This window comes from Haliaeetus albicilla, chromosome 1, assembly GCF_947461875.1.
Source record: "Haliaeetus albicilla chromosome 1, bHalAlb1.1, whole genome shotgun sequence".
NCBI classification, from domain to species: domain Eukaryota; kingdom Metazoa; phylum Chordata; class Aves; order Accipitriformes; family Accipitridae; genus Haliaeetus; species Haliaeetus albicilla.
In genome coordinates, this window is record NC_091483.1 from 70,699,197 (window position 1) to 70,727,064 (window position 27,868).

The 27,868-nt window shown below is 39.8% G+C and overlaps 2 protein-coding genes across 5 annotated transcripts; both read right to left on the reverse strand.

The window, feature by feature from the left end:
* Positions 1 to 1,615: 1,615 nt before the first annotated feature.
* OTOP1 (otopetrin 1) lies at positions 1,616 to 16,529 on the reverse strand. The gene is made up of 6 exons (XM_009924592.2): positions 16,231 to 16,529; positions 9,705 to 9,841; positions 7,853 to 7,911; positions 6,108 to 6,238; positions 2,852 to 3,798; positions 1,616 to 2,466 (listed from the first exon to the last, which is right to left on the reverse strand). The coding sequence occupies exons 1-6, from the start codon at positions 16,514 to 16,516 to the stop codon at positions 2,296 to 2,298; spliced, it is 1,731 nt and encodes a 576-aa protein (XP_009922894.2). The 5' UTR covers positions 16,517 to 16,529; the 3' UTR covers positions 1,616 to 2,295.
* Positions 16,530 to 19,076: 2,547 nt separating this feature from the next.
* Positions 19,077 to 27,394, reverse strand: TMEM128 (transmembrane protein 128). Of its 4 annotated transcripts, XR_011326529.1 has the most exons (6): positions 27,063 to 27,392; positions 25,666 to 25,807; positions 23,710 to 23,871; positions 22,412 to 22,520; positions 21,659 to 21,794; positions 19,077 to 20,825 (listed from the first exon to the last, which is right to left on the reverse strand). XR_011326529.1 is itself a non-coding variant. In XM_069793616.1 (5 exons), the coding sequence occupies exons 1-4, from the start codon at positions 27,181 to 27,183 to the stop codon at positions 22,421 to 22,423; spliced, it is 525 nt and encodes a 174-aa protein (XP_069649717.1). In that variant the 5' UTR covers positions 27,184 to 27,394; the 3' UTR covers positions 19,077 to 21,219; positions 22,412 to 22,420. The 4 variants fall into 4 exon arrangements, 3 of the variants coding, with proteins under 3 accessions (XP_069649717.1, XP_069649709.1, XP_069649701.1); XM_069793616.1 differs by lacking the exon at positions 21,659 to 21,794 and having other exon boundaries at positions 19,077 to 21,219; positions 27,063 to 27,394; XM_069793608.1 differs by lacking the exon at positions 21,659 to 21,794 and having other exon boundaries at positions 19,077 to 21,395; positions 27,063 to 27,394.
* Positions 27,395 to 27,868: the final 474 nt, after the last annotated feature.

Here is a 27,868-nt window from a genome sequence, read left to right on the forward strand (position 1 = left end):
ACAGAAAGGGGTAAGTAATTGCAGATGAAATATAACTAAATAAGGATGTTATTTATTTCTGAAACTTCCAAATGTGTGCTGTGTGTTTGTAATAGAGCATATGGCCCCTTCTTGGCACTAGAGATTAGCTAGCTCTGCTTTGGTTGAACACAAATGCTGGAAATTAGCTAAAGAGCACAAGTTCTAGCTGAAGAATGACATGGGACCCATTCCACAGAAGCAGAGGAAGAAGAAACAGGCTTCCTCTAGCCATCTTTATGAGCACTTAAAAGATGAAGTGGAATTTGTGGGCTTACCTAATGAAATTAATTTCTTTTGATACCAGAATTAGCTGGAGAGTTGGTCCAAGAGCTGATTTGGAAGGAAGATTAAAGCTTTACTTGCTTATCTGGATGGACCTATTCGCTCTACTTAAAATGGAACCAGTCTGAGAGACAGCCCAGTGAAGTGGTTAGAGCTGGTATTTGCATGGAAGTAGGTGAGATCAAGCTACTGTGTTCAAGGGGAAAGCTAGAAACTGTTACTGTCTAGAATGAATGTAAGAACTAATAGAGATGTGACAGAAGAGCATGACAAGCAGCCCTACAGAAAGGCAGAGATTACAGCAATGTGATCAGATGGTGACTCTTAAAAAACGCGAACAACTGAACAACTGAAAATGCTTTGCAGGAACAGGAGTTCGCATGCTCAGCCTCGCTGATGGTTCACCCTAATTCAGACTTCAGATGAAAGTTGCTTTACTTGATCTGGGTTTTGCAACAGGTGAAGAAGGTAGCAAAAATTCCTAGGCAGGTTATGGCTGTGTGTACCACAAAATAGAACTGAAGGTTACTTATGATGTGAAGCAACTCCTAGAAGTAATCGCGCAATTTATGGAATGGTCTGTGTGTGCCATCTAGTGGTGTAAAGCCAAAATTTTTGTTCTGATGCGTGAGAGCAGACAAGACTGCTGAAATCTTGTCTCAGAAGCAGACCTCTCCCACTCAGAAATATGACTGCTTTCAGGCAGATGGTGGTGACAGCTGTATAACTGCCCTCTTAGGAACTAGCAGCAGAAATTTTGCAGCCCTTGACCCACCAGACTTAGGACTCGATCATTAATGAGTTATCAAGGGTTATCCAATAACTGCTCTGTTGCTCCCTTTTAGTGTTCTGGTCATTGCTCCAGTCTTTCAACCTTACAGGTGCAGACTCTATGAATATTCAGGCACCCAACTTTTCACTGCTTTCTGTGAGAATTCAGGCAACTAAATATCCTAGGGATTTGAGATTATGTTCTAACAGCTTGTAAATCACGCATGTAAAACCCTCAGCCAAGGGCCCTCCGGATTTCTAGAGGTATTAGCTATGCTTTACAGCATCCCTGTATGAAGACATGTGATTATTTTCCAGCCAGGAGACTGAACTACAAAGAAATTAGCAGCTCATTAAAAAAAATGTACAAGGAATATATACCATTCTGGCAGCAGAACATATATACCTAAACATAAGCTATAAGACTAGTTTTCTCTCCTAAAACATTTCAAGGATGCGTGAATAAAGAATTAAGTAAAAGGATTAACTTTATTTCTCAGTTATGTCATATAGTAAATAAAAGACAAGGGGGGTGCATTAATAGAAATATATTTTATCAGAAGATATTATATACAACATGATACCTAACCATACATGTTATTTACCTGGATTTCTTGCTATATAGTTAAGAAAATAATAATTATATATCGATTTTTTATCAGTATTCAGGAAGTTTAAAATAATTCCCACATCCCAACTAAATAGCAAATGTTTTCAGGTTTTACTATAAAAACATAGCTAGGAATTAAGAGTTGGGGTTTTCATAGTATCTCTGTGATTCAGGAGCATCACTCAGTTCAGCTGTTCCTGGGATTTCCCCTCTTAAGTCATACAGAATTTTTTTTTAAACCCCTTTCACAAGCCACAATGAATGAAAACAAAGAAATACAAATTATATAGAGTACAAATCCCAGATGACTAAAACAAAGCTTAATGAGATTGAATTAACTTTACTATGTAGTGTTAATCATATTAACACTAATATGATTCTGAAAAGTGTACCTATACCATAACACCATATATATAACAAAAAATGTGGAAGAAAAAAATTTTAAAAATTACATGCTATTAGCTATGGTCCCTTCTTTTTAAAAAAATTATAGAATCTTCTATTTATTGAGCAGCTGTTGTTATGTTCGCTCATTCATTCATCCACTCATTCAACTGTTATTTATTTAATTAATTATTCAATCAATTGTTCACTGAGGGACCGTATATGATCTATGTTTTACAATTGACCTCAAAGAGTGAGGCAGCTGAATGCATCCGATAGAAAATAGAAAAAGGCATCGCAAGGTTCACAACAATTATCCAGGGTTCAAAGCCAAAAACTATTTCTTCTAGTCCATTGTCATATTCCGGGCGGCACCCGAATGCCGGCGGTATCCACAGCTGCAAGGAAAGAACGCAAGGCCAATATTAATCACCAGCGATACGAGTCACTAGCCCTTAATGACTGTGACCCCACCGAACTGCAAATTGGTTTCAGAAATCCCTAAGAAAACCCTCCCTGTTGCTACTGGGGCACGCTAGTGGAAGAGGCTTTCAGCTTCCGCTGCTGCTAGGGTTTTTGTACCATGACTAAAACGAGCCTAGGCTCCCAGATTCCACGTTTAAATAAACTTTGTTCCCCAACAGCATATTCACTTACTCTTCCAAAAGAAGTAAAACTTATGCTACAAACTATAGAACCATGCAATTTTCATTTACTTCTCAGGCTTGAAAGGTTGGGAAGCTTTGGGGTATTAATTTGTGAATTATGTTCAAAATGTCTTACCGAAAGGTTGCAGAGGAATAAAAATGCAGCAATGTTCTTCAGAATTCTCCTCTTGCTGTTAGTGACTGAGCTGCTACTGTAAAATGAAAAATCTGAGGCTGAGTGCATGACCAAACTATTTTCCTGACTCGTTTCTTCTTTGGCACCACCACCACCATCATTTTCTCTCCTACAGATACTGCCCTTAAACAGGCAGGGTACCTCCCCGTTGTCACGAGCGGCTCTGCCGTTGTAAATCTCTTTGTAAGAGGGGGTAAGTGATAAAGTGCTCCCCCGAGATATAGTCACTATTCGAAGAGTTTTAATATCGTCATTCACCTTTTCTTGCTCACGATGTATGGATTCAATGATAAAGAGGTTCTGAATATATTTCTCAATAATAACCAGGATGGAGTAGGGCAGGTTATACCATGTGTATTTTGGATGAGCTTGGGCACAGATAATGGCGAGGATCGAGCCCCAGGAGAGGAGCCAGGACCCTGCGGCTGTGCCCACCAGCAGTTCTGCATCAAGTTTTCGAGCAGGATTTTTTGAATTATCCAACGATCTATCTTCCAGTCTGTAGATGAGAAGGGCAACAATTCCAGCTGTACACATGAGAGCCAACACAAAGATAGCATGCAGGTAAAACATAGTAAGTGCTAACTCGCTTTTGATTTTCGAACGTCCAATCTGAATTAAATACACAACAACTATGGCTATTGTGCTAGTTAACACGATTAGTCCAAAAATCATTCCAACAGTGATGCCGTGGAATTTGAATGGAGTTTTGTGTTGCTGGTGGTGCTCGACTTTGCGGCCAATGTTCTTCCACAGGACATACAACATCGTGGATGCTAGGATGTGGTACTCTATATTAAAGGGATATAGGTAATATATTCCCTGAGAAAATACCGAGCAGAGAGTTGTTGTTGTGCAATTGCATTGAGGTGCATGATCATCTAAAACTAAAGGAGAGGGAGAGATTAGTTATGTGCATTATAAAGATTTCTTGTTTAAAGTGAATAAATAAAACATAAATAAAATAACAAAACATAAAAGGTAAGAATTCAGTTGAACAACACATCATGCCACCCAGTTAGCCACCTAAGAAAAGGTCTCGCCGTCAAAGTCATTAACCTAACAAAGCTTTTGCATGTCCGCTGAAGTATGATCTCTGACTTCACTGCTCAGCTGCTGAGCAATAAACACATCATGGATGAATGCTGCACCAAAGTGCACCAAACTTCAGCAGGGCCTTGATACAAATACTTTATTATAACACAAAAATCCAGATCCCAAGGCCTTTGAGTCCTCAGCCCTTCAGCTAGAAGGCTTTTATAGAAGCCCGGGGCGGGGATTGGTGGATCAGATCAAGAACAAGCTTAACAAGGAAAGTTCCACTCTCATTTTTATCAGTTATTTACACTAGTGTGGTTTCTAATACCATAACCACTTTATTAAAAAGTTGTTTATGGCTAGGAAAGAGGTGAAGTAAATACAGATGCTTTCACTCAATGTCCCAGTATAATTTTAAGGTTAAAAAAAAAATTAAAAATCAGTCTTCTCCTTGTGAGAGGAACCTATGAAATCATTATCTCTCTGCTGTGAGGTTACCTGCATTGTAAACCCCTAAGGCATCTCAATGAAAAATTGCTCGTCTTTGTAAAATAAATATATTTAACGTGCATTTATTAAGTAAGCAAATAATATCAGAAATCAGAAATGTCCATAGTGGTGGAAAAAAAAAGATACTTATTTTCACAATGTATTTATTTATAAATATATAAACATACATGCTGAAGAGCACATTTTTAGGCACTGATCTTAAGATTTGTGCCTGAACGTTTTTCTTTTGTTTTCTATAATTTTAGAAGAGGAGAGGAGAGGAGAAAGTTGGTATTGTTTTCTCTCAAGCACATAATGTTAAGAGATGAAAAAAATCGCTTTTGCAGTAGATTGTATGTTACTGCCAAACTTGTCTTGCGGATCACTACTTCACTCCCCCTTGTTTCAGGTGCTATTTCTGACTGTTCGTAATTGCGTAACAATTCTGGCAGCAGAATAAGAGGAAATAACATAAGTAAACTGCTTCTATTTAACAAGTAGAAATATCAAGAAGAGCCACTAACTTGTGATTTGTCTGCTCTCTAATGCTCCATGATTACAAAATCTCTGAACTATCAATTCAGCTACCCGATTATTAATGGAAACTAGATAGTTTCCATAGATACATATAAAGAGTAACAATTGCAAATAGATGTAAAATTGTGGGCATAATTTTAGACACAGTCATACTGAAAATACTATTTTACAGGTTTTAAAATTGAGTTTTCACTTACATGTGAACTTTGGCAGGAATTATTAAAAATGCCTAAAATTTTTCAATTTATACAGACTATAAATAGGCAAGAAAGAAATTAATTCAGGATTTGGCTTTGTAGAGGCAACATCAGGAGTTTTTAGGATACAAGCACTATTGAATTCACGGGGTGGGAAAACATACATTTTCCTCTTCAAAAGCTGTCTTTTCCTTTGTGAACACAATCAAAATTTATCAGCTGCACTGATAATTTTCCATGGGAAGAAAATTATAGCTGCTGAGAACTTTTATTTCCTCTCTAAAGTTAAGCACTCCTAATCTCCATCTCCATCTCTTCAGTGGCGTTTGAAAGTGGAAGGCATCCCCAACAGTTATACTCGATGTTTGTTGGCTACAATTTGCATCATCTTACTAATGGAGAAAATGGTCTGTTATGAAAAAAGAACCACCCAGACCAAAACCCTTGTCTTGTAAAGCAGCACTAATGGATAACCCCTATCCCTCTGAGCCATCCCACTGAATTCCATAGGACCACATGTAACCACTCTCCTGGGAAGGATTTGCAGGATTGGATTATCCACGCTTGTTTTTCTACAAATAACTTAGTAAATAGTAAACTCTGGTTTTAAAACTGCTATGTTCAATTTACTTCTGATTTACTAATAAAGGGGTTCCTCAGTGATGTTATTCCTCAAAAGAAATGTTTTTAAAAATCTGTTTGTTTGGAACTTCAAAGAAAATGACAACCTGGATCACGTATATGATAATGATCATGATCATATAACATTTTAGTTATGATCTGAACTGACTACGTATCAGCTCACTGCCATTTGCCCAGGAATGACTATGCTGACATAGTTGTGAATGACTCAGCTCCCTCCTACAGTGATGCAGTATTTTGTAGGAGAGCATGTTAGAGCAGGAATTCCAAAATGTACCAACCCTTTCACTTACCTATTGTTATGTTCCCAAAACCAAGCGTGATTAGTCTTTCCTTATGCTCATTCAGTTGATGTTTTGACTCTGTTAACACTCCATTTGTCCACAGGAGTAAATTTGTGAACACAGAATGGATAACCCCAAACCTACAAAATAAGGTAATTATTGAAGGAATCTGCACAGAGTATACCTCCATGTATGTTAAATAAAATGGATTAACTTTCTGTAGACATGCTATGTGGCACTATTAGTTGTCAGTGGAGGGAAAATAAAATCACAACCGATCTCCCTAAAGATGTTCCTCAGTGGAGCACAATGAATGTTAGACTTCCAAAATTTTATAGAAACACAGTGGCTTAATGTATTAAACCATTAATATCACGCTGTTATTATTTGTTATGCTCCCTTATGTGCTGGTTGTTATTCTTTGGGCTGGACAAGCTTCATGTTAATGACAGTGATTGAACAGTGTGAACAGGGTTAATTGTTTTGCAAGCCGTATTTCACAGCCTTTGGCGGTGATCCTTCGTACTCACTGTGGCTGGTCTGTCTTCAGAGATACCACCACCTTCTCTAGCTTCTAGTCCATGGGGTTTTGCCTCCTGGAGAGAGTTGAAGCCAACAGAGGGCTTTATCCCATTCAGACTAGGGGTTCAGTGAGGGTAGGGCTCCACGTGGTTTTGAGACTCCTGGTTTCTGACAAGCCAGGCGTTTTTCTTTTGCACCTGAGGCTGGTAATGTTCTTTCACCAAGAAACAGTTCTTTATTACTGCACTGTTCTCACTGATAGATTTGCAGTTAGGGATTTTTAAAATTCTACTGATAAACAGAGCTGATTTCACCAGCTGACATTGCAAAGCCTCCTGTGATCTCTCTCCTCATTGGCACGAGGCTTGAACACTTACCCAAGAGAGCAAAACAAAAGGAGAACCTTCTCCATAAATGATGTGTCTGAGGAAATTTCTTTTACTTCCTATGGAAACTGGCCAGCTCACTGATAATTTGAGATACATATTTTAAAAGTTACCGTGTGTGTTTGTTTATGTTCTAGGTACAGATAGATTAATCTACGTTAATCCACTTACTCACAAAACCAAAAATACATCAGAGCTGGTTCTGCTGCTTCAAAGACTAGTCCTCACCTCCGTAAGAAATGTATGGATCCAGCTGTTCAGAGGACACACCACTAACACTGCGAGAATCAAGTTCTGGTGTCAGAAATGTGCACAACCCTTACTGATTTGGGTGTATGGGTTACCACCAGGGAGTTTCTGTTTCCCAGTGAATGTGCATATCTGCATCTAGTTCCAAAAAATGCTTTCCATAAAAATCAATATAAAATACCTCAGATGTATTGCACTGACTGCAGGTTGCGGACGCAGATTCCCTTTCAGTAGCTAAATAAAGAAAACATAGTGCATAGTCCTAAGACACATACATAGTGCTTCCTTCCTTCAAAAAAAAGCAGGTGACACTGTGGTATCATACCTTGCCCATTTTCCACTCTCATGAGAAAAATATACTTATTCTGTGACTGTTGTATGTTATAAAATATAAGCACAGTTTAAATAAGAAAAACATCATTCAGACTGATGATTATCTTCTCACTTGGGTAAATTAGAGTTACTTTTTATTTATATTACCATGATTAAGAGAAGAATCAGTTTTCAGTGTCCCTCATACAGTAAAACTGTAGGTGTTAAAGCACTGTGCAGACCTACACCTATTAGCATTCCAGATGAGGATCAGATCCACTTTACCTTTCAAGTGTTTTGAAAGACTGGATAATATCCTTTGCATGACACCAAAGAAAGTACACCTAAATGAAAGGAATACACAGAAATGTCATTACACTGATGAGCATGTGTGACACTCAAAAAGGAAGAGTTTTGAATATCTGTTCAGACATTAGAGTCAAGAAAGTGGGGGGGAAATAGGAACAGAAAAGTCAGTAAGGTAAAGAAATAGGATAAAATCCAATTTTTGCTCACAGAGTAATCACTGCCTCAAAGGGACTTCTGCCTGCAAAAGAGCATAACGCACAGCCTGTCTTGGAAGGGCAGGTACATGTTAGTTCATTGCTTGCACAGGTGCAGCACGTATATATTTATTAATTTAATGACACATATCAGGATGCCTCATTAGAGTAAAATAAAACAGAATCTGACACATATTCTGTAGAAAACAAATCCTTTAGTTTTTAGATGACACATAATTAGGGATGTTCTCTGCTGTAATTTCATCCTGTGTTTCAAAGACATGAGAAGATTTGTCTTAGGTAAGAGGTATCTGGTAAATTACTTTTTTACTTTTTCTTTGATTGCTCAGGCTAACATTCCAGATTTCATTATTTTAAGCTAAGTAGATGATAAATTCAGCAACATTGGGAGATGTAAAATTTAAATTAGAATTCATGTTCCCTTTGTTCAGCATTGTTATACACTGTTTCTTCCACACTCCAGTTCACGGTAGCTGGAAACCTTGTCAGCTCAGGGTCACTGCATTCAATGAAGAATGCTGCGTGCAGATCAGCAGGGAAAAAAGGCTTGATTTCTTTGGTTTGTTTTTCAGAGGTAAAGCAAAGGAGTTGCAAGACATAGAGAGTGGGTATTACAAGAATGTGAAATTAAGATTACTTCAACAAAACCTGAATTTCACCCTCAGAGAAAAAGATAGAAGACATCAGAGTTACTGCTTAAATTTCAATGCTTTTTTTTTTTGTTACAGAAGCAGAAAAATGTAGGCTGTTCAAATGCTTACTTACATGCAACCACAACTGCTCAGAAAATCTTTCTTTTCTTTCCGAATGACTTAATAAAAGTGCATTAAATGACCTGACTATAACTGAGTATCTTAGTTGTGCGGCTTTTTCTTTCCTTCTTTCCTACAAATCTGCTGATAGGGGCTCAGAGGAATTCACGTGAAAAACAATCAGCTATGGAATCTCACCATATAATACAGACCCAAAGCCTTAAAATAAACAAGCAGCTGGAATATTTTATGAGAGTCACTGACTATGTTTGCTAGTGTGCAGCCACTGATAAGCGTAACCAAATGCTTCTAGAAGGAAAATCCATGTTCATTTGGCATAGGAAAGATGTGCAAGTATTTTATTGAGACAAGGGGTTTCCACACGTCATTATAACAAGCTAAATACATGGGAAGGGTTTTGTCCCTTTGAAGTACCAGACCTCCACCCCTAACCACAACAGGACATCAGGATAGACAAATTGAATTGAACTTGTGTGGCAAGTCCTACATACAGAAACAAGTGAATTGTCTTTAGCCAAGCTGCTCATTTCAGCCTGAAAATTCTGAAAGTTACATATGTAACTCAAACTAAAAAAAGCAAGTAACTTCAACTACAGGACAGCATTTTCTGATTATTTCTGTTTTTAACCCATGTGAGTTTTACAGCTGAGCAATTTCAGGTTGCAAAGCCTGAATTTACACATAGAAAGGATATACATGCACAAGAATTTAGTCCTCAGAAGTATCCTGTGATATGCTTAGAAATTAAATTAGTGTAAAATTCAATGATGATGAGAAGATAAAAGATATTTTTGGTAAGAAACACAGATATAATATAAAACTGCAACCAATGAGTTTTACCTGTAAGATGGTGTGCACGGCATGCGTAACAGGAAAAATGCCTTCAGTTGGTGACAAACAGTTTGAAAAATCAATATAATATCCAATTTTAAAAGAGTCCAGAATTAAAGTAATCACTGCAAATAATGTAATCCCACCTACAAATGAAAAAGATATTAGAAAACATCAATGTACAGTTACAGTGTCTAGAGACAATCTGTATCACTATGCTAAAACCTGTTTAGGGAAATAAAAGTCGATCAATACCCGTGCTCTTGTTTAGCGAAATGAAAATGATTGATGTTCATGAAGATAACTGACTCAATGCAATAAGTCCCTCTCATTTGTGAAAGCCTCTGCCCAATACGTTACAAAAGCACATCCCCGTAGACGCCTTGCGTCCAGCAATGGCCAGGACCTGGAGACACTCAGCACCTTGCAGATGGCTCCCAGCTCCTTCAGGGTCAGCCTCTCACGTAACGGTAGCACTGAAGCAGCCATACAGTGCATGAATTAATGCTCTATACAGCCACACAGCAAACTATACAATTCCAGGGAGCCAAACAATCGTGTTACAGTCTCCTGGCCCAAGAGCTCAGCAGTGGGAAGTAACACAATCACTTGGTATGCCTTCCCCCTGGTTCAGGAGGTTACGCTTTAACTCAGAGACCAAAACCACAGTGAGCTGTACGGTTTGTTCTCCTAGAAAGGAACCAAAGATTTCATTTCTGTACCTATTATTTCACACTCACACAAAAACCCCTAATATGTTTCGCTAAATACATGTTTCGTATACTAAAGAACTTTCAAACTACATGTTTCCCCTTGTTTGTTTGTTTGTTTCTTTCTTTCAGGAATGTAAATATTTGTTACAACTCATTATGGAAAGCTATATGGTAACACAATGTTTATTATTAATGATTGGGTTTGTACCCATATGATTAAGCACAACAGGCAATAAAATAACTAAACCAAATTCTAAAGTCTTCATTTGCTTGTTTTTGGTTTTTTGGTTTTTTGTTTTTTTCTCTCTAGGCTTTTATTCAAACAAGTTTCCACTGGATTTAATCTGGGCTTATTTGAATTAAGACTAGATAAAAATCTATCCATGGACCTTAACTGGACCTTAAGATACAGACCAGCATCAGTATCTTAATCTTTCTTCGTAATTCCTCACAGAGTAAATAACATCACTAGTGTTGACTTTGATGAATATTTATCCTTCCTAAGGGAGCACAGCCCAACTTCCTTATAAGCACCACATGTTCCACTTGACTTGTTTTAATAAAATACAACACTAATTTAATAATTTATTTAGTAATACATTTATTGTTAAATTTGCATTGATAAAATTTAAGTATAAATTATAAAAATACAATGTATTTTTTTATTACTTCATTGAACCTTTAAAACCTTTAAACAAAAATAGACTTCAGAAATTTTTTTAACCACAAGGGTATGAATTCCAGTAACATTTTATGTTTCTGTTTTACAATGTCTCTATAATAAAACCAGTGTCAAATTACTGATGCAGTGTCATTTCTACCAAGAGATAGAAATTTTTGCCTTCATATTTCAAAATGTAAAACCTCAGGTCTGTACCTCATTCATGTGTATAATCCTATGCATTTTTTTATTTATGCTTATTATGTCAGCTAATTTGTATTTTTTCTAACACATGTAATAGGACTGGAACCCACATTTAAATAGATATGCCATTTTCATTATAAATAAAAATAGCATCACAAAATGCAAAATTCTAGGCTACTCTTGAGATCAAATGATACGTTTCCTTCCTTATTTAAAGAACTTAAATTATTCTAAAATAAACTAGAATTGTTAATTTTCTTCTGAAATAACTTTACCTGAGGTAATTGGAAGTGCTCTGAGCAAGGTGTTGGACTAGATGACCTCCAGAGGTCCCTTTCTACCTAAATTATTCTATGATTGATTCTGTGATTCATGGTTTATTTAGAAAGTATGCAGGAAACTCAGCCTGTTTCATTATTTGCCTGAAAGATGTCAATCTTAGGGCCTTAATGGATATTATAATTGTTTTAACGAGAAGGAAAATGCTATCTTCTGAAGCAAAAAGATTACAAAAATCTTCCACAATTACTCTACAGTGAATTGTTGTGCATATGCTAACTTTACAGAGTATTTTAGAAAAGTATTTAATTCCCCAATCGTGACACTAGAAAGATAATTTCCTAATGAATTCATGGTGCAGCATCAAGCCCTGAGGAACTGCTTTAGTGAAGTAGTAATGTCAGAGCAAAATGGGTGGAAAATGTCTTTTATAATGTAAAAGTTCTGCATCCTTGCTTCCATTACTCATGAGAGCGGCTCAGCAGAACAGCATCACAAGGGACTTGTTAACTAGAAGAAATGGGAAGAGGGAAGGCGAAGCAAGGCGAGGCAAGGCAAGGATCTCAGGTTTAAAGTCACAAAAATAAAAAGGAAACACATCTTAGATTAGTGATCTGTCTCTTGCACCGTACATGCATCTTGTCTTTAGAAGGATGACCTGTACTGTAGTTCCACTCTGTCTTGCTTCACAAGAACAGTATTTCAGTTGTGTAGTTTTACATCCATGTCCAGCAGACCATTGAGGAGGAAACCCCCACCACCAACAACAAAAAAACAACCAACTGACGCTGCCCTCCCCCCTTGCCCCCAAGTTTCTTTCACATTGAGTATTTTGGTCTATGCCTTAGTATCTCTCTTAATGTTTTCTTTACATCCATTAGAGATTTGATGGGCTTCAATCTGTTCCCACTGGAATCAATAGTTTTGCCATTTTCCTCCAGGGATTAGAAGACTTTCTATGACTCTTTCTTTTATTGTTCGATTATTTCATTTATTCAAATGATATCTAGATTTTTCTGGCAATCACTCAGGTGGTCACGCTGTAAGCATATACGAAGTGTCCAACATGCATATTTAAGGGACTTCAAAAGAGAATGATTGTACCAATTTGCTTCGTCAAAAATCAAAGCACAATTATAATAACCATACATACGCTTTGCTGGTGGTTTCCATGTTAACTTTTCCTGATGGAAACTTCAGTATTATGTACTAATACTAAATACTAGATATATATCAGTAATTATAAATAAGGAAGATAATTCCACTTTTTGCTATTTCTATTTGAAAGTTAAAGGAACATGAAACAATTGCTATTGAGCACTGTATTATTAAAAAAGGGGGGTGTGTGTTCAAATGTTCATTGAAACCTGTATATCTTAGGGGATCAAGAATAGGATTTTCAGTATTGCTAAGTGCTGGCTTAATTCTTTCTATTAACCATCAAGAAGAAAAAAAAAGCCATAATGATGCTGTTGTGAAAATGCCTCTCTAAACTAAAAATATTGTTCAAATAATAGATAATTTAATGCAAGCAGTAGAAAGATACAAGTTGAAGCCTGCCAACAGCTTTGTAAGTTGAGTAGCTGTCTATGCTTTAAACAGAAGCTGTGCTGCTGGAGAACATGATAAAATACAGCCATTTGTGAAGCCAATTGTTTTTCATTTTGAGTTCTCTGGCCCACTTGGCTGAACTTCCAAATAATGGTCAGAGCGCTTTTCCTAACAGGAGAGGGTACTCAGGGGAATAACATTTGGAACATGTCAAGGAAAGGAATTCCTAAGCTTCCCTGTGATTATTTGGGTCAGGATAACTGTACCTTATTAAAGACAGAGCTCTCCCTGAAACTTTTCCCACATTCGGACTCTAAGAGCAGTTCTTGGTATGCCACACAAATGGGAAGACAACTGTACTCTAGGGTTCACACAGTTCCAAAAATGCTCAAGGAAACCTTTCTGTGAGCAATTCTTGTAAACTATGTGCCCCTCTAGCATTGTTAACCGTGTGCAAGGACTCAGCTATAGGAGGTTTTTGTTAAGTCATTCTTTTTCAACGTTTGTCACAGCAAAATGCTCTAAGTAGCCAGTTACCACCACTTTTACTAAAACGATATTCACAGTTAGAAGGGAATAATGAAAATATACTAATTTTACACTGTTTTATAAAAGAACATTTGCTTTCACAGTGAGAGCAAGGAGATATTCTTCAAAAGGAGCTTGTCCTGGTTTCAGCTGGGATGGAGTTAATTTTTCCAGTAGCTGGTATAGTGTTATGCTTTGGATTTAGGATGAGAAGAATGTTGATAACACACTGATGTTTTCAGTTGTTGCTCAGTAGTGTTTAGACTAAGCCAAGGATTTTTCAGCTTCTCATGCCCAGCCAGCAAGAAGGCTGGAGGGGCACAAGAAGTCGGGAGGGGACACAGCCAGGACAGCTGACCCAAACTGGCCAAAGGGATATTCCATACCATGTGATGTCATGCCCAGTATACAAACTGGGGGGAGCTGGTCAAGGGAGGTGCAGATCGCTGCTCGGGAACTAACTGGGCATCGGTCAGCAAGTGGTGAGCAATTGCACTGTGCATCACTTGTTTTGTATATTCCAATTATTATTATTTTCTTCCTTTCTGTCCTATTAAACTGTCTTTGTCTCAACCCAGGAGTTTTACTTTTTTCCCACGATTGTCTCCCCCATCCCCCTGCAGGAGGGGGAGCAAGTGAGCGGCTGCGTGGTGCTTAGTTGCTGGCTGGGGTTAAACCACGACACAGCTGATAGAGCTAGTGAAAAATTGCAAAGAGTCTCCTGTGGAAAGACTGGGTGGAAATTTGTCCTCCCCCCCTCCACCTTTTTGGACTTTTAGTCTTTCAGATAAAAGATTTCTATGACAAGACCATTGATAAAGAGGAGGGCAAGGGGGATCTTGGCAGAGGAATTGCCACCTGAGTTTTTCCTTAGCTCAAATAAGTTTTCTTTTACCAACAGAGGATAAAGGAGTTGTACAGGCTTGTTGTAACTACAAGAAACTCCTAAGAATAGGAAAGTGTAGGTCTTTCCCTAAGGGCGAATTTGTTGAATTGCAGCCTAGACATCCAAGAGAAGCTGTGGAAGCCGCACCACTTGAGAAGCTAGTACAAAGAGCCATCCTGTGCTGGTAAAAGAAATGGATAAGGTAACCTAGTAGTTCAATCCAGTATCTTATTTCTAAGTTTCTGCAACACCTTATATCCTGTAGGACAAATGAAATGCTGTGAATGCTGTGCCAAAAGAAAAAGGGCAGGGGGTCCTGCTGTACTTACCCATGTTAAGCAGTATTTATTCCATACTTAGGGGAAAGCTACCCTCTGAGTAACAAAAGCATAGCTTGGTCCAAAATGGGATCAAATTAAGCCTTGCATTAATGAATTTCAGGAGGTTGTAAACCACATAAGCTAATAAATGAAAAATGCCCGAGAGCTGAATATCATTTTGGAAAACAGTGAATAATCAAGGAGAACAATTCAACAGTTGGTACATGAACTCCATACATTTCAGGGGAGAGTCTACAGACCATGGCTGTATGCTAGACACTAAAAAAAAAATATTTTCCCTGAGCAATTCATACAGCATAATTGTTAACAGTTGCAAAGAAAATGAAAGACACACAAGCACTGAGACTGAGAACAAACTGAATTTCCACCACACGACCTTACTTTTCAAAATAATCAGGTTTTAGATGTTCTTGGGATTTTCCTTTAGATATTTCATTAGCTGCTGTGATAATTAACTGTTGTCTTATTGCTAGTAGGTAGGAAATACATTATGGAAAAGCTGTCTTATAGCACTCCACTTAAAATACTTATTTTCCAACCTATCATTTACAGTGCCGAGACTGGAAAAGAGGTCAGTAAAACCGGGCTTGCCTATTACTCTATGCGGTGCTGATGCATGTTCTTTTTCTCGGGACCCAGAAGACAGCATTCCTGTCACTACGATTCTGTGATGTGCTCTCCAACTACCTTCTCTCAATATACCTTTATATCCTCACTCCAGCACACACCTGACTCTGCAGATAAGGGCCATCACATCCCTCCTCTACCCTTGCAACTTTTTATACTTTGCCTACAAGCTAATTCTAGCTTTAGATTCCTTGCTTACGTGCTTTATGCGCTAATCTACAACCTGATCTGGCCAGGGATTTTGTGCTCTTCTGTCTAACTCCAGATCTTTCTAAGGCATCACTGGACACGTATAAATGGGAATCGCTGATATACATTGGTATAGAGAGCACTTGAGGACCTTTCTGGCTGGTACTGGCCTAAAGTAAGTCGCATTACATTGTCTGGAAAAGGTGATAATTCCTGCAAAAGAATTGCACGACACCAGCAAAATTGCCTCTTCCATTAGGTATATTTTATTTTTCAAGTGTCACTAAACCAGCCCGGTAAGGGAAAAGAGGCGCCAGAGCTTTCAGCACTGTAAATGGTAGGTTGGCAAGCGAGGATGTTTAGCAAACAGCTTTCCCATACAATCTCCTCGTATGTTCAGCTTATGCATATATTTACTTTAGAGCGCGCTGCGTGTGCGTTAAGTTCACGAATACCAGGATGCCTCCTGGTAGGGACGGCGAGGGTCGCAAAGCGGTAGGGGAGGCGGGTGATGGCTCGGATGTCCCGTGCGCGGTGCCACCGGCCAGTTACTTACACTTCAGCCAGCGGGCTCCGGCGTGCGTGTCCTTGTCCCGGATCAGCCTCCTCTGCGTGCAGCTCCTGCAGAGGTACCACAGCATCCACAGCAGCTGGATGAGCATCAGCGTGATGAGGTAGGAGAGCAGGTGGCTCTTGCTGATGCCCACGGCGTGCACGGCCCAGGCGAAGGTGAGCAGCAGCCCGGCCAGGAAGAGGTTGATGCCGTACTGGCTGCTGAGGATCTCGGCGTTCTTCTGCGGGTAGCTGCCGCCCGCCGAGGGGGAACCGCCGGCTTTCTCCATCTCCCCCGCCGCCGGCCGGCTGCTGCAGGCAGGCGGCCCCGCTTCCCCCCGGGGAGCCCCGAGGCCGTCGGCTGGTGGCCCGTCCCCCATCGGCGACCGGGGGCGGAGCGGGGCCGCCGAGGGCAGCCGCTGCCCGCCGGGGGCGGGGGGGGGGTCCCCGGTTGCCGAGGGCGGGGTGGGCTTCGAGGGGCGAAGGCTGGGGAGGCTTTGCGGGGCGGGGAGGGGGGCTTGCCTCAGTCTCAGCCACCAGCTAGGGTCGAGGTTGGGGTCAGGGAGAAATTATTCGGCGGAGGACCCGTCAGGAGGCGGCCGTGCCCCTCGCAGAGGGGCGGGCGGGCTGCCGTGAGGGACACGGAGCTCCCGTCCGTCCGTCCGTCCGTCCGGGCGGGACACGGTCCCTAGGCGGGGGAGAGGGGGAAGGTGGCGAGCGGGGCACGGAACAGCCCTGAACAGCCTTCCCCTGACGGCTGGCGGGGAAGGCGAGGACCAGCCCCCAGGAGGGAGACGTTCCGGGGAAGCGAGGACGGGCCGGGGCAGCCCGGGCCGCGGACAGCCGGTGCTGCAGCTCCTCGGCGCGGGGGTGGCGGTGGGATCACCCCCTGCGGGCACCACGGCCCAGCTGCTTTTTGGCAACTGGCACTGCCACCGGTGGGAAATAACCTTGGCTTTCGGGGATTTTCTAGACCTCTCAAAGGCAGCGATTTACCTTATCGTTTTAGCAAGTCCCATTCTGACGACAGAGTATTGTAGCGGTTGCTAGCTGGAGTTGCAACTCCCGAGCTCAAAGTAGCAAAGACTTTTGCAGGATTTAGTCCACTTCTTGTTTATTCGTCTTCCCAATTTTTACGCACGCTTTAAGTATTGACCTTTTTTTATTTAAGCTGCTTAGTGGCGACTGCGACCTACGGCCATAAGATACTAAGGTATGCAAACCTCAAGATTTGGAGCACCAGCCGGGGTTGGCTATAGGGGCCGAGAGGAATAGGCCAGTATCAAACACTACATATTTTAAATGGTATTTTGTTTGCATACAGCATGAATTCTCTTAATTCTAGGTATTCAGGTACCTAGCCATAGCTTGGAGGCCAAATACCAAGACAGACTGGTCCTTGTTCTGGCCAGGCAGGTCTTACATTTTTACCCTCTATCTGTTGGTAGCATATCGAATATCCAAAGCATTGTTTCTTACAGTGAGTGACCTACATCTCACATGAAATTATGCCACTAATTCAGCTACATCAAAAAAAAAAAAGGGAGAAATTAAAAGACAGCACCTATTTTGCTCTACTTCCACTGGCAAAACTTAAGAGGTTTTAAGCTTTTTCTCTTCTGAAACCAGAAATGAGTAAATAGAATTTTTTTTTCTTAAGTAACAAAGGACATTTCTGAACTTAGATGTAAATTTCTGACATTCAGATTCCTCTTAAAGAATGGGGAAGGAAAACAAAATGGCAGAAGGGTAGAATGAGTAAATTCTGGACAATCACCTATTTAGGTAAGCATACAGAAGTAGTAGCTCATGTCCTTTATTCATTTTGGCCTGTTCTCAAGAAACAGGTGTTTTAAGCCATCTACAAATTTTCCTTTTGAAAAATGCACTTAACTGAAAGCTAGCCCTATGTTTCTGTCTGGCCCGTAACAGCAGTATAAATAAAAAGCATGACTAGGCAAACAGTTAAGGCTTCAACCTCCTCTAGCTCAGAGCTAACATCCATCATTATCAGAAGCTTACGGCAATGCCAAGTCCTACTTTTATCTTATGTAATGTAACCTTTAAAGAATAAGTAAGGAAGATGCTTTCATTTTACAGAGCTTCTGTGGGTAACTGTGACAAATAATCCTCACTGTGTGGACTGTTTTATTTCAAGACTATTCTAGAGCATCCCTTGTCACCTGTGAAGAAAAGCTCTTTGGTGCTGGTACACATTCTCATCCTCAGATGAAATGAATGTAAATGGATACAGAAAATAACCTATGGTGTTCTGTTGCCAGCTGATACGTTCAAGCTTTGGTAGAGGTGGGGATTTTGACCACCTAATACTTGTTTTCAAGGAAACTATTAAGATACCCTTTTCCACTCTCTTGCCCTAAGTTCTTTATTTGGTGGTAAGGAAAATAACAAAAGCAAGGAGTTCACAGAACTGGAAGTGGCAGCAGCATTTTGTCAGGTTGCTAATTACAGCAAACATTGTTTTAAATTCTCACCAGATTTGCCACTACTTCCCTTTGAACATGCAAGTGAATGAGAATTGCACTGGATACTCATGACTGTTACTGAAAGACTTTGCAGGGCTTTTGTACCATGAGCATATCTACATGGGATTTTCAGAAGAAGACATCAAAGTAGTCAGAAGGCAAATAACTCCCCAAAGTGAACAGAATGGTATTCCACCTTCAATAAACCCAGCTGAGAGGCCATGAAAGACAAACATACTCCAAGTCAAGTCCAGTATTTAAAATCTACATGAACATCTATTTTATAGACAAAATGATGGGCTGGCAGTCCCCAAGAACAGTGGAATTAGACAGTTAAACAATTAAGTACTGAACAAAAATCAAACACTTTTATACAAAGTTTATTAAAGATATCCAGAAGAATAAATCTGAAAAACCATGTAGCAAACAGTAATTTTAATTCAAGAGTACAAGGCAACTTAAAACACCTAGAGCATTTATATAGCTGACAAATAAAAATACAGTGGTAATTATCATCCCTGAGCAACACTGCATTTTAAATAGCGGAATAAACAAAGTTACCTAAATGTACCTCTGTACGCAGACGTAAAATTGTTAAAATTTGTTAAAAGGCAAAGACCTGAAGACAAGCAACTTGCCCTTTAAAGATGTGAAGTACAACTAGTTTTGGAAAACTGAAGTATTACATTTAAACAAATCAAGCTGTTAACTTACTCTACAAGCTACTTAACAGTAGTGCTAAATGTACTTTATTTTGGTTTGACTGATCCTTTGTACTGCATACTGACAGCAACTTTTTTCCTTAATGAAACAGCAGAAGCTTAAGACAATGTCTATCTTTTTTATTACTGAACATTTCATGTATTGTGTATTCAGCAATGTGTGAATTTGAAAGTCAGAATGAAGAACACAGTCTCCTCTAATGGTCCAGACTTCAGGCAACAGTCATAAGGAGTAAGTTTTAACAAGTTTCAATATCCAGCTTCTACATTCTCCTACTTTCCAAAGGTGTGGGTGTGAAAGTACTTAACACAAAGATCTATATAAAATGGTCTAGCAACTAGATGGTGTCCAGGTTTCCAGATATTTAAGTAGCTTAGTGAAGGTGAACAGAGAGACAATGTTATTTTATTTTCCCAACTGTGTATGACTAACACCATTTAAGGTAATACCAGCCTCTTTATTGCTGAGGAAGAAAAATGGCAACTTCATTAACAGGCACTGCTAAGAACGGAAAGTTAATTTACAGAAGAAAAACATCCTGAATACTGAAAAAGTAGTGCATACATCAAAAGAATTTACTTTGTGCTCTTAATTTGTTGTGTAGTGTTAGTATTGTTCATTATATTGCTGGTTATTCACATCTTGATCATCCATCTTTGGCTGTGGACAAACTGTATCAGCACAAATAGAATCTATTTCACTGATGGCACTGCCAAATTAACAATGACATAAACATCAACCAGCTTTCTAAGGCCCTTACCTTGATCCATATCTTTTTTCAAACACTAGCAGATCTGAAGTCAAGAGATTAGGTAATAAAATATTTCCTGCATGGTAACACACATAATATTAGAAATTTAATAGATCCAAGAAATGTCTCCTGTGTCATCTATGATAGTTTACAAGTACAAACACAGATACCATACAATATTTTTAGCTGTCAGTTCAAATTGAAAAATTGTAGTATTAAAAACTCGCAACACTTGAATTAAGTATCAATTACTTTCAAAACAAACAACCTGCTTTAAGCAGGAAGCTGGACTAGGTAACCTCTGGAGTCCCTAAATAGGATTTAGGGCTACATAACTGACTTATAACCCATCTGCTTAATATTGAAATATGAATAAAAGCTTTACAAAGCAGTGATGAAATGCTTTATGTTACTAAGAGAGGTAAAACCTATCTTTCAATTATTCACTAGTCAGTTGCTTTTTCCCCAGCCACTGGCTGACCTATGGTTATGTCCATTTGATTTATAAATCAGGTAGTCTAACAATTACAGTATCAGTTAGAGCAAGCAAGCAGTATTAGAAACAATAAAAGTACTGGAATGTAAGAAAAGTGACATCCACTTTGCAGGATAACAGTTACTTGAGTCCTTCACATGAAGCTGAAAGAAAAGAAAAACAAACCCAACCTTAACAAAAATGCTGTAAGGTTGTATATACTGCACAAGCTGTATCTTGTACTAATTCGATATTGATTAGTTAATGATTTTGCATCACCAAGTAATAATTTGGCCCTAATTATTAGACCAATAATTATTTGGCCTAATACAGAGTTAATAAATACTGTATAACAGAATTTACTTGGCTGTTCACATAGAAAACCAGAATGTTTTCTCAAGGTTCAGCTGTTCCGGGTATCTGTAATTCATTTGTACTTCTTACTTTCTGCATACAAATTAATGCAGAATGGTTGTTTTGGTCTGTTAATATAATCAGCTCTAACATACTGAAATGTGTCCTTTCCGCAGATCCTTTCAGTGCTCAGACAGAACATAGCTAATGACAGTACAAACAAACACAATTTGAAGAAGTTTGCATTAACCAGTGTGACTGAAGCTCCCATAATATCGTAAAGAGGTTCTGAAGTATTGTATTTTTCAGAAGTCTATAGGTGTTGTCAGAGCATGACCTAAGCTAATTACTTCCTTAAAAAAATCAGGTTTCTTGATTGTCTAGAAAATAGGGAAAAAAATGCAACACTAGTTTCAGTTTGTTTATGCAAACAACAGCTGTGTTTCAATGTCCCAGCCATTAAATATTTTTTGCCTACAACTCTGGCACTACAAGAGGCTACGCTCAAAATCCAGCACTGCCTCATTCTTCTTGCTGCACTCGTAAAAATGCTGGGGGACTTCCTCACTGGAAAGGATTTGTGATGGCAAGCAAAACCAAACAGGCTTCCCCACATTCCCTTGAGAAGTACAGCAAACAAGACCTGCTGAAGAAGTCACTTCAGTGGATGATGTAGATGCCTGTGATACAGGGGACATCCCTCACCCTATTTACTGAGCAGTCTTTGACGTCTTCCTTAAGCTTTTTCCATTTCCCAGGATTCATCTGAATAGTATATCCTAACAAAAGATGCAAGAACCCCTTTTCAACATGGCAGTTATTGAGAATGAATTTTTCAAGTCAACAAAATATCTGGTTTTGCTTTTGAAAGGTTGTTTTTTAGGAAGAACAAATTACTTCAGATATCTGGCAGTTTTCCAGATAGCAGGTTGATTTGGACTGTTCATTGCAGAAAATGAAAACGGCATACTTAAAGACAAAGGATTTGAATTAAAAAAAAAAAAAAACAACCAAACCCCCCCCCCCAGTTGCATATGGATGTTAACAGCCTCTCCCCTTTACTATCAGGTCAAGCAACTTCACTAAGAAGTTTTCCCAGTAGGGGTAAAAGCTGCAGGTATTTGGCCTGTACTCCCTAAAACCATCCATTCTCACTAATCGCTTCTTTTCACTGTCTAGAACAGAATCTTAGAGAAGAGAAGAAGGATATTCTTCCCCTTAGGATACTTGCACGTTCTCCGGTTACTGTGTATGCCACAAAATATAAATATTCTAAAGTGTACACAAAACATAGAGAAGGAGTCCTTAAAGGGTCTTACAATCCTTAAATGTCTAACAAAGCAGTTCATGCAACAAGACAAATATTTTTATGTGCTTAAACAATTCAATTATTTACCTGAAGGACTTATCCCAGGAGTGACACAAGCATCACAACACCCATAAACTGAATGAAGAGCAACAAAGGTGTCATAAAGGACCAGACAGGCCACAAGGCAACGTTGAAACTGGGAATAAAAGCAGGAAGTTTTTGGTAAGTTCAACTGTCATACTATGGAAATACCAGCCATACAAAAAAAATATACCACAAGAGGAAATGAGATTTAAATTACTCAACCCGGAAAAATACTTGTTTCTTTATGGTATGGATGAAAAGACCCCAGCACCTACTTATTAAATTGGTAGTTTAGTTTACTGTTTGTTTACTAAAACTCATCCCAGAACTTCAGTAGCTGCTGCAGATTTTACACCGACCAAGTCCACTCAGTCCCATCAAGGGTAAAGATACCTTTTACTTTCAGAATCTCTGTATATGAAGCACCTGAAAATGAACTACTCTTGATTTTTTCCATGGGCATACATGGCAACTGAGAAAAGCTTTAATTTGTACTTCCAGCCAAGCAAATTTGAGGTAACTGAAGAGAAAGAGGGAAAACCAACTTATTTTACAACTGAACTACAAGGATTATAGATTTGACTAATTCTAAACTATAGGGAACCTTTATCTTCTTTGGTCTTCCTTTTTTTCCCAGCATTGCAACAAATAGTGACTGACATTATTCAGATACAACATCTAAACTTAAAAGAGAGAACCAGTTTTCATGCAGAAAGCAAATAGATATACTGGCACACATGTATGTAATTTCTTCATTCACATGCACATTTGCTCAATTCTGACTCCTATAATCTCATAAATAAAGTAGCTCTTACTATAAGTACCATTCTCTGACAAGATAGAAACCCTTAAGGTTCATACAACAATAGCTACAAGTATAAATTTCAGTATATGTTTGCTATTTATAGATTGTTTGATAATGAAGAACTCAGTATTAGAAACTGATCAGGCATAATTTTTTCTCAGCTAGAGAACACACCTTTGTCTTAATTTATGAACCTCACAAACAGTTGTCAGAGGTGAGCAATTTACACTAACAAAGGACTTTAGTTTTCCCATAAATTTTCAAGACAGAAAAGATCCAGCACACCTAAAACTACACTTAAAATGTACAGTTTCAAGAGTTGCAACTCTCACTTTGTGGATGAATGTTGAAAGTGGAAGAAATTATGCTATGTAGAGCTGATATTGTCACCAATACACTTAGTAGAACTAGAGAAATTATACTTTTTATAAAACGAGCCCATTAACACAGACTTGCAGAGGTTTAGCAGAAGTTTGTACACAGTGTTCAAACCTACCAAATTGCTGCTGCAATAAAGGTAGCTGTTGTGATAGGTATCAGTGCTGGATACTGTGTGTCGTAGTCCTCAATTCCACAATACCACTCAAGATAGAGTATGCAGTAAAAGGCAACAGATAAACATGCAGCCAATAAACAACTGCCAGAGGCAAACCACCAACTGTGGGGGGGAAAGCATGTTAAAGCATATTAAGGACATTCACACTGCAGTTTGCACATTAATCTTCATTCTACTCTAGAAACAGAACAGACAATACCTGTTAATTATACAGATTGGCCTAGAGTTTCTGTAGTTTTTTTCTTAAATTACTTTTACAAAACACACTTTTTGCCCTTCTAAAGCTGTCTAAAATACATAACTAATTTAGTTTTATTTTGCAATGCAACATTCCTGTCAAATTATTTTTCCCTCAAATATTTTGGAAACGCAATGCAACAGACCTTGTCAGTGATTTACTATACTACCACACCAAAAATACTTTGTCAGCAGTGAAATAAAATAGGCTCCACTGCAACTGTGCTTCTCACTATAAATTAGACTACTGATTTTTGTGCAACAGAAATGTTGCAGAAAGCTTTAATAAGGTTTCGAGTTTATGAACTCTCAAATTTAGCAGACAAGAAGCATGAAGATTCTTCTTTACAGCAGCTGAAGAAAACTATAGAGAAATCCAGGATTTCAAACTCAGAATCAAGAAAACATGAGGTATGTGATTATTTAGGAAGAAGCACTTTTGAGCCTCTTTGAGGATGTACTTCAAGAGTAAGATGGGAAAGACAACTGGGGAGGAAGGTGCACTTTAATAAAATCTTATACTTATCTGAATGTATATTTAGCAAATGAAAATTTTAAAAAGTGAACTCTTACTACCATAGTTCGATTGCTAAACTACAAAGGGTAATCAACTACTCAGGTAACATTTGCTCTGGTATGGTACAGCAAACCTCTTATGCTATTTTGGTTCCTCAGTACTACCAATTAAGACATCTGCATTAAGAAAGCAGTTGCCATAGTCTACCTAAAAAAGCAATGCAGGAAGACAGGGTCCTGCAGGGAGCAGACGGGGCTACCCAAAACCTTGATCACATCCTGGAGTCACTAGTTTGTATCCACAGCCAACTGGACATAGGTTGTATCTAGACCAGCCTGGAAGAGCAGCTCCAGAGAACCTCACAGCACAGAGCAAGGCCCTGTTCAGCTTCCATGTACTGATACAAAATGACAATGAGAGAGTTTCAAAAGCACTTCCAGGTAAAGCTATCCAAAAATATTTAACATCCATCAATCCCATTGAAAATAATTTAATAGAAAAGAAATAGAGCATAAATAGAAATTATTTCACTAATCTTTCACTTGTCTATTCAAAGAAGTCTAGAGAACTTCTAGAGAAATAAACTTCATTTTAACATTTAAAGATTAATTTCAGCTTTTTATGATTAAAATAAAATCAAACCACCAGCAGTTTCAACAAAACAGGCAGCAATTTCTTGTACTTAAGTGTAAACTTGAAGGAGACTTGAAGGTGACCTAGAGCGGGTTGCCCAGGACCATGTCCAGATGGCTTTTGAGTATCTCCAAGGATGGAGACTCCATGACCTCTCTGGGCAACCCATGCCAGTGCTTGGTCACCCTCACAGGAAAAAATACCCAACTGTTTCCTGATGTTCAGAGGGAACCTCCTGTGTATCAATTTGTGTCCACTGCCTCTGGTCCTGTCACTGGGCACAACTGAAAAGAGCTTGGCTCTGTCTTTGCACCCTCCCTTCAGATATTTATATACATTGATAAGATCCCCCTCAGCCTTCTCTTCTCCAGGCTGATCAGTCCCAGCCCTCTCTATTCCTATTGTAGATCTTGTTTATCCAAGATTTAAAACGCAGTGTTCAAACATAACAAACTGAATATGACCATAAGAAGAAAACACCACTTTCTTTTTAAGAAAAGGTACCTTACCTATCTGCTTGAATAGTTTCTTTAACAGTTTTAAAAAAATCAAAGTAGTATGTCACAGCAATTGATGCCAAAATCCAGAATGCAGAATGAATATTCAGTCTGGTAAGAGGCTTCCTCTTCTTCTCTACAGCTGTAGACTCTTCTGTAAATAAGAACATAATTATAGCACTAAAGCCAGTCATTAAATGGAGTATGATTATAGTTACGTAAAACATGATGCTTTATCCTTTTAATTCATTTATCTTTGGAGATTATTATAGTCAGTATAATACACTTTGTATTACAGAGGAAGTATTAGAAAAAGCTCTGCACATTTCCTGTAATAAGACTGAGCAAGGTAGCCTTTGATAAAACGATAAAAGCAGCTAACAACCAGCACATACTGTGTTTGCGTACCCTTTTAGGAACCTAACAGCTGACTACATTACAAAAGGGTTATTTAACTAATTAAAAACCTCCTGGTGTTATTAAAACATTATTATTAATCTAGCATACAGAAAGTCAGGGAGGTATTTCCGATTACTAATTTATTCACATCCTTTTTTGTTAATTTTAATCCTTGCAAACTGATTTCAGGCATAAATAATTTTCTTGTTCTCAACTGCAGTTACTTCACAAGAGATTTTCAACTTTAGTTTCAGGAGCTAGCTTGATTCATGCTGCATACCTTCAGCAGATAAACTAAAACTATCATTATGCAAAAAAGGATCTGCCGTTTTTTCCCTCATCACCATATATTGTTTTAGAGAAAGCAAGACAACAGAGCAAGCAGCTTTGAAAGCATATTTTTGTGTATGACGGTAACCAACTAACACACTCAATACTTATACACGCTGTCAAAAAAAGGTGTCAAAGGTGCCTTTGATGTTTCATACTTTGAACTTTATCACTAAAAGTTATTGGTGGCCTGTGGGCCTCCAGCAGTGTACGGTATACTGGCTCCTCCACATGCATTACCACCAGCCGAGCGTACTAACAGCTCTGCTGGCGTTTACAGGCATTTTTATTTTTTATTTCCTAGATTATTCCTCATCTACTAGAGCTCGGGTCTGGAGCATGGAAGCATTTCATCCCCCACCAAGAAACCCGCGGTTGCAAGTCTTTTACGCAACTCACGCCTCCCTTTTCACATCCAACGCGCTGTTAGGAGCGGAGACCCGAGGGACGACGAGCTGGCTGCCAGCAGGCGGTACCCCACCGAGGAGTCCCCTCGCTCCAGCCGCGAGCAGGGTCCGTCCCCTTCCCCGCTCCCGCTCCCGCCGCGGGGGCAGCGCTCCCCGCCCGGACATTCCTGTCACACCGCCCGCCTAGCAGAGCCCGGCCCGGCCCGGCTCCGCTCCCCTCCCCTCCCGGCGGGGGCTCCGCGTCCCAGGCCCAGCGTCCCCGGCGCCACCCACCGGCCGTCCCGCCGCCCCCGAAAGGCGGCTGCGGCGGCAGCGGGTCGCGGGGCTCTGCCCCTCGCCGCAAAGGGCGCCTCAGCCTCGGGAGCGGGTCCTCGCCGCCGCCGCCGGCCTCCATCTTGGGCCGCTCCGGCAGTGACGCCAGGGCGGGGGCGGGAAGCGCGGCGGCCGTTACGGCCGTTGGCGTGAGGGGCGGCGACCCCCTGTGTGGGGTCGGAGGGAGGCGGCGGGAGGGCGGGCGGCCGCAGGGCCTCCTCCGGGGTTCGGCTGTCGCTGGTCGTAGCCTTGCCAAGCCCGTGGTCGGTCGGAAAGCGAGTCCGAGCGGCTGGTCCCCGCGGCGGTGCCCGGGTGCCGGGGCGGGAGCGGGGGGGGGCAGAGCGCTGGGCGCTGCTGGAGCACGGCTGCCGCAAAGGATCGCCCGGGTAATGGCCCAGTAATATATTATAAATCAACAGGATCGTAAATCGCACTAATCCCCGTTGGAAGTCGTGAACAGTGTGATGTAAATCCGAGTGCCGGAGTGAGGACTGTTTCATCAAAATAATTAAGAAAAACGGGAACACTGGGTGCATATAAATGCTTTGCTCCTCACATTTTGCTGCCCAGATGCTCTTGAGGACAGATGTTAGGAAAATCTCACCTTTCGTAACACAGAGCAGTGGTTTAGATGGGATAGGAGTCAAATAACAAGGCTCTCGAGAGGTTTCAAGACCCATAGGAATCCTGTAATACTGGATACTGCAACTCTTAACTGAAAATAATAACCATATTTACAAGACAAACTAGCTAAAAGTTAAATTAAT

Bases quoted from the DNA above. Each gene is read 5' to 3' on its own strand.
- OTOP1 (XM_009924592.2), bottom strand. From the start codon at position 16,516: ATGGAGAAAGCCGGCGGTTCCCCCTCGGCGGGCGGCAGCTACCCGCAG. The intron at 9,842-16,230 runs GTAAGTAACTGG...TTTCATTTGTAG, and splicing joins CGGAGCCCGCTGGCTGAAGT to GTGGGATTACATTATTTGCA. The intron at 7,912-9,704 runs GTAAAACTCATT...CCTTTCATTTAG, and splicing joins CCGTGCACACCATCTTACAG to GTGTACTTTCTTTGGTGTCA.
- TMEM128 (XM_069793616.1), bottom strand. From the start codon at position 27,183: ATGGAGGCCGGCGGCGGCGGCGAGGACCCGCTCCCGAGGCTGAGGCGC. The intron at 25,808-27,062 runs GTGGGTGGCGCC...TCTTATTTACAG, and splicing joins CGGGGGCGGCGGGACGGCCG to AAGAGTCTACAGCTGTAGAG. The intron at 22,521-23,709 runs GTAGGTTTGAAC...TTTTATTCCCAG, and splicing joins TTTATTGCAGCAGCAATTTG to TTTCAACGTTGCCTTGTGGC.